Source organism: Agelaius tricolor, unplaced genomic scaffold (assembly GCF_023055355.1).
Source record: "Agelaius tricolor isolate 1412-34295 unplaced genomic scaffold, bAgeTri1.0.p SCAF_10, whole genome shotgun sequence".
NCBI classification, from domain to species: Eukaryota; Metazoa; Chordata; class Aves; order Passeriformes; family Icteridae; genus Agelaius; species Agelaius tricolor.
The window spans coordinates 35,834,823-35,841,550 of NW_027269270.1; the positions used below are offsets into that span (position 1 = coordinate 35,834,823).

A 6,728-nucleotide genomic window follows, 5' to 3' on the forward strand; every position below is an offset into this window, starting at 1 on the left:
AGTTGCCATTAAGTATTAACTAGACAGGCATTAGCAATCGCCCATGTCACTGCTTTAAAGGAAATCAATAGGCAACATAAATGCAAAATCAAAGGGTTCTTCCCCTGATGGTGTCATCTTGCCAGCACTGAGCAAATAAACCCCAAAGCACCTTTCACTGCTCCCCAGACCCTTCAGCAGGCTGGAGTTGCCTGGGTGTCCTGGGATGTGTGGGTCAGGGATACCCATGGATCAGAGACCTGTGTGGGTCAGAGATCAGTGTGGGTCAGAGATCTGTGAGGACCAGAGATCCCCGTGGGTCAGGGATCCCTGTGGGTCAGAGATCCCTGGGGTCAGAGATCCCCGATGGTCAGAGATCCCCTTGGGTCAGAGATCCCCGAGGGTCAGGGATCCCTGTGGGTCAGAGACCTGTGTGGGTCAGAGATCTGTGAGGACCAGAGATCCCCATGGGTCAGGGATCCCCGGGGTCAGAGGTCCCCAAAGGTCAGAGATCCCTGGGGTCAGAGGTCCCTGTGGGTCAGGGATCCCTGCCAAGAGCTGCCGGTGGGGCGCACCCCTCGGTCCAGCAGGACCCCAGTGGAGCTGGCTGTGCCTGCTGGGCTCATGGAGCACCAGGAGCGCCGGGGCTGGTCCCTGTGGCACCCAGCCAGGGGCAGCTGGGCTGAGCTCATCCCGGAGGCTCGGGGCCTTTCCCGGTCCCACAGGACACACGGGAGCACACACACCTTCCCTGCCTCCTAGAGGGGTGACAGGGTAACCCCAAGGGCCAGCCTTTGCCTCTGCAGGTGCCACAGCAGCTGTGGGCAGGGCAGGGCACATTCCCACAGTGGGCAGGGCAGGGCACATTCCCGTGTGGAGCACGCCACGGGAGCCCATTCCCGTGTGGAGCACGCCACGGGAGCCCATTCCCGTGTGGAGCACGCCACGGGAGCCCATTCCCGTGTGGAGCACGCCACGGGAGCCCATTCCCGTGTGGAGCATGCCATGGGAGCCCATTCCCGTGTGGAGCACACCATGGGAGCCCATTCCCGTGTGGAGCACGCCACGGGAGCCCATTCCCATATGGAGCACGCCACGGGAGCCCATTCCCATATGGAGCACGCCACGGGAGCCCATTCCTGTGTGGAGCACGCCATGGGAGCCCATTCCTGTGTGGAGCACGCCATGGGAGCCCATTCCCGTGTGGAGCACGCCATGGGAGCCCATTCCCGTGTGGAGCATGCCATGGGAGCCCATTCCCATATGGAGCACGCCATGGGAGCCCATTCCCGTGTGGAGCACGCCATGGGAGCCCATTCCCATGTGGAGCATGCCATGGGAGCCCATTCCCGTGTGGAGCACACCATGGGAGCCCATTCCCATATGGAGCACGCCACGGGAGCCCATTCCCATGTGGAGCATGCCATGGGAGCCCATTCCCGTGTGGAGCACACCATGGGAGCCCATTCCCATATGGAGCACGCCATGGGAGCCCATTCCCATGTGGAGCACGCCACGGGAGCCCATTCCCGTGTGGAGCACGCCATGGGAGCCCATTCCTGTGTGGAGCACGCCATGGGAGCCCATTCCCGTGTGGAGCACGCCATGGGAGCCCATTCCCGTGTGGAGCACGCCATGGGAGCCCATTCCCATGTGGAGCACGCCATGGGAGCCCATTCCCGTGTGGAGCACGCCATGGGAGCCCATTCCCATGTGGAGCACGCCATGGGAGCCCATTCCCGTGTGGAGCACGCCATGGGAGCCCATTCCCATGTGGAGCACGCCACGGGAGCCCATTCCCGTGTGGAGCACGCCATGGGAGCCCATTCCCGTGTGGAGCACGCCATGGGAGCCATGCCATGGCTCCAGCCGGGACCAGCCCAGCGGGATGCGGCACAGGGCACAGGGCACAGGGCCCAGAGCTGGCCATGCCCAGCCCCACCCCAGCTGGGGTGGCTGTGTGGCCCCGCTGCAGTGACAGCCCCGTCTGTGCTGCCTGCCCAGGACCAGCTCCATGTGTTTCACTTTGCTCCCTGCTAGGAAATCACATTTCCTTTCAAGGCTGAATTCCTCCAACCTCCACTTCCAGGAGTAACTTCAAGTGGAGAATGAAGATTATATTTTTAGGAAGTGTGAGCGTTTGCTGGGAAAAAGCACACAGAGCACATAGCATAGCGAGAGAAGTTGCCTCATTAGATTAATTAACTTGCGCAGGCGAAGCCTCACACGCAGCTCTGGAGGGAGCAGAGCCCCAGCTGCCACCACTCCCTGAGCAGGGAAGGCACCCCGTGCTGCAGGAAGGTTCTGCTTCTCGTGGGCTTGCAGGACGAGCCCACAACCTGTGGTCCTTGGAGCCTCTCCAGAGAGGGCCACAGAGATGCTCCAAGGCCACAGGGATCATCCAAGGCCAGGTCACAGGGATCATCCAAGGCCACAGAGATGCTCCAAGGCCACAGGGATCATCCAAGGCCACAGAGATGCTCCAAGGCCAGGTCACAGGGATCATCCAAGGCCACAGAGATGCTCCAAGGTCACAGAGATGCTCCAAGGCCACAGGGATCATCCAAGGCCACAGAGATGCTCCAAGAGGCTCTGCTCTGGGGCCAGGCTGGGAGAGCTGGGAATGTTCTCCTGGAGAAGGGAAGGCTCCAGGCAGAGCTCAGAGCCCCTGGCAGGGCCTGAAGGGGCTCCAGGAGAGCTGGAGAGAGACTGGGGACAAGGGATGGAGGGACAGGAGCCAGGGAATGGCTCCCAGTGCCAGAGGGCAGGGATGGATGGGACACTGGGAATTGGGAATTCCTGGCTGTGAGGGTGCAGCAGCTCCTGTGCCGTGGCTGCTGAGGTGGGACCCCTTCCCCAGCCCTGTGCCACCTTCCCTTGCTGCACAGCCCGCTCCCTTCCCAACCACCAGCCCTATAATTCAATGTCAAGGGGGCTTATGTAATATTTAGGTGTGTATTACACTAAATTAATCTTAACATGAAAAATCTTTTGATTACATAGTGTGTTTCTGTCATTGATTGATTAATTCATTTATTCATATAGTAATGTTATGTCCAACTTCTATTTATATTCAGTTGTAAGAGAAAGTTCCTATTCATGTCAGAGGAGATGAATTAAAATAGTTATCACTGGTATTTGCCAGCCGACTGTTTCAGAAGGTCCCTTTACAATGTGTGCTCTCATTCCTGGAGCAGCTGCCTGCCAGGAATCCCTGCACATTCTCACCCTCCCAGGGCAGCTGAAGAGTCTGGGGTGCTGATCCCTTCCAGCATGTGGGAACCCAGAACACCCCTCTGGCTGGCCAGGACAGCCAAAACCCCTGCCAGGGGGCTCAGAGACCCTGGCACAGGGCCCAAGATGCCCCTGTGGGTTTGATTATGACCCATGGAGCAAGTTACCAACCTTAGATGAAGATCAATTCCACAAATTAAGTGGAATGATAGTGAATTTATCATGGGGTGGAAAAGTAGATTTTGGGTTTTTTAGAATGGGGGTTCAGGGGGCAAGATGGAGGCATCTGGGTGTGTCCAGCCTTTCTCCTTCTTCTTCTTGGCCTCCATCTCCTGCTGTGATGGTGGCACTTTTGGATGGGTTTAGAGTAGAAGCTCACTGTCTAACACAGGTGATGGGTATTGGGAAGTCATTGTAAATATTGTACAGGTAGTTTTTAGTATAAAAAGATAACACAGCCCCAGGGCAGGCAGAGTGCCTCTGTCTGTCCTGCTGAGCAGACCTGGGCAGGTCAGAGAAAGAATTTTATAGATAAGGAACAATAACCAACCTTGAGACCGAGAACTGAAGAGCTCTGACTCCTTCTTTGAGCGCTGGGCTGGGAAAAGAGAATTTCTGACACATCTGGGGGTCCCTGTGAGCAGCAGAGACCCCAACAGCAGCACAGAGGGCTGGGGAGCCAGGGCAGCCCCCGTGCCCAGGGGCTGGGACACCTCCAGGGAGAGAGGAAGCCCAAAGGTGGCGTGGCACCGTGTGGCACAGGGGCCCTGGCACCGCCACACCCTGCCACCTGCCCTTGGAGCTGCCACAGCCCTTCCTGGGCAGCAGCACCGTGGGGCTGAGCCGTGGGCAGGGCTGGCTGCCATGGCCTGAGGCTGCCCTGATGCAGGACAGATTCCTCTCCATTTAAGAATAACGCTTCATTAATGTGATCCTCTAATGGCCCTGCCATTAAGGCAGAGCGTCCAAGGGCCCCTCAAGGCTGCCACCACTGTGACACGTGTCCCCTCAGCCCCACAGCCCTCACCCTCCTTCCCAGCCACACAGAGTGTGGGGAAGTGACCTGCTCCACGAGGAATGTCCCAGCTCCATCCACAGCAAAACCTGGGGGCTGGCCCCAGCCCCTGTCCCTTGTCCCCAGCTGCTGTCCCTTGTCCCCAGCCCCTGTCCCTTGTCCCCAGTCTCTGCCCCTCATCCCCAGCTGCTGTCCCTCATCCCCAGCCCCTGTCCCTTGTCCCCAGCCCCTGTCCCTTGTCCCCAGTCTCTGCCCCTCATCCCCAGCTGCTGTCCCTTGTCCCCAGTCTCTGCCCCTCATCCCCAGCCCCTGTCCCTCATTCCCAGCCCTGTCCCTTGTCCCCAGCTGCTGTCCCTTGTCCCCAGCCCCTGTCCCTTGTCCCCAGTCTCTGTCCCTCATTCCCAGCCCCTGTCCCTTGTCCCTAGCCCCTGTCCCTCATCCCCAGCCCTGTCCCTTGTCCCCAGTCTCTGTCCCTCATTCCCAGCCCCTGTCCCTTGTCCCCATCCCCTGTCCCTCATTCCCAGCCCTGTCCCTTGTCCCCAGTCTCTGCCCCTCATCCCCAGCCCCTGTCCCTTGTCCCCAGCCCCTGTCCCTTGTCCCCAGTCTCTGCCCCTCATCCCCAGCCCCTGTCCCTCATCCCCAGCCCCTGTCCCTCATCCCCAGCCCCTGTCCCTTGTCCCCAGCCCCTGTCCCTCATCCCCAGCCCCTGTCCCTCATCCCCAGCCCCTGTCCCTTGTCCCCAGCCCCTGTCCCTCATCCCCAGCCCCTGTCCCTTGTCCCCAGCCCCTGTCCCTTGTCCCCAGTCTCTGCCCCCTCATCCCCAGCCCCTGTCCCTCATCCCCAGCCCTTGTCCCCAGCCCCTGTCCCTCATTCCCAGCCCCTTTCTCTCATCCCCATCCCCTGTACCTCGCCCTGTGTGCTCAGCCCCAAGGCTCAGCAGCCCCAGCAGCTCCTGCCTGGCTCCCCAGGGATGCAGCAATTGGTGCAATTGGCAAATTGGAATCACCACCCATCCGTTCTGCTCCTGTCACACACAACAACAGAGCCACCGGGAAGTGGCTGTGCACACACGGAATGTACCTTCTGCTATTTATAAGTGTTTTCCTAAATTAAGGGCAATATAAAACCTGTGAGAAATCTACTTGGAAACATTCCCTTTTGGGTGGGAAAACACTTCAATCCAAGCAATATCATCGGGGAGAGGAGAGCCACCATGGAGCAGCCTCAGCACTCAGAGGGCAGCAGACCCCGGGGCACTCCCAGCCCCAGTCCCACCTGTCTGACCCACGTGAACTGGACTTGTCCGTGCATTCCTGTGCCAGGGATGAGGAGGGAGGATGAGGGCCGGGACACCAGCTTGTCTGGGCTGGGCACAGGTCGGCAGGGCCGCTCAGGAGGGGGCTGCAGTGGGGTTTGCACTCTCACACTCGCCTCTGTTCAGCAATATTTCACACACGCAGGTGTACAGAATCTTCATTTTCATGCAAATCCCCCTGCAGCCAGGCAGGTGCGTTTCCTGATCTCTATTCATCATCTGGAAATCCAATAACTTGGCTTGTGTGCTTGCAGCTGGTTAGGGGCTGACCCAGTGTGCACTTGAGCATGGATTTCAGGTCTGGGCAGCAGAGAAATAGCTTATTTTCCCCCTGGCCTTTATAAAATTAAGTGCAAGCCCCTCTGTGTTGGTGCAATGTTCATGTTGCAGGATCAAGCATTCAGAAGTCAGGAAATTCCATAACTTAAGGTTACTCCAGCGATGCTAAGTTGAGGCATCACCCGTTTGATGTGGTTTTTCTGTATATCTAATTGTAAATATTAATAATTGGCCGGTAAAATAAGCAATATTAAAATATGATAGTGTTTCAGACTATTGAAACAAAGGGAATTGTGGCAGGAAATGCCACGTGTGGGCTCAGAGCCCTTGGAGATGGCCTTGCTGAGCCTGACAGGCTGGGAATGGGTCCCCAGGCTGAGACAGAGCATGGCTGGGGCTGAGGTGTCTCCTCAGGGGGGATTTTGCACTGTTATTGTGGACAAACAGCTCAAACCCAGAGGTTTTGGGAGGGGCTTGGGGGCTGCTGGCCCCAGCGTGGCCAAGGCACCCCAGGAATTTCAGCATCCCCCAGGCTGAGCATCCCTGGCGCCCGGTGGGGAGCCCAGCTGAGAGGGATTTCAAACACAGCAATTCTGTTTGCTCCTCCTCATGGGGAGAAAACAAACCCTGAGGTTTTCCATGGGAGAGCAGCTATGGTCCTGGAGCCAGGGCTCCTGTGGCTCCGAGCTGGCAGAGGCAGGTGGGCCCCCAGCCTCTGCCCTGTGCTGGGGTGTGCACAGACCTGCTCTGGGCAGGGAGAGGCTCGGCCCTGTCTCTGCCAGCCCTCAAACACCAGCACGATTCTGCTGCTGCTGCTTCCTCAGAGATTCTGGTTGGTGTTTGCTTGTTTCAAGCAGAAAAAAATATTTGTTTCCTTTATTAGCTTCAAAATAGACAAAAAAAGTA

At 58.1% G+C, this 6,728-nt stretch overlaps 1 protein-coding gene across 1 annotated transcript; it reads left to right on the plus strand.

Annotated features, from left to right (window-relative positions):
* The first annotated feature begins 345 nt into the window (after positions 1–345).
* ACRV1 (acrosomal vesicle protein 1) lies at positions 346–2,019 on the plus strand. The gene is made up of 2 exons (XM_071434222.1): positions 346–365; positions 786–2,019. The coding sequence occupies exons 1-2, from the start codon at positions 346–348 to the stop codon at positions 2,017–2,019; spliced, it is 1,254 nt and encodes a 417-aa protein (XP_071290323.1).
* Positions 2,020–6,728: the final 4,709 nt, after the last annotated feature.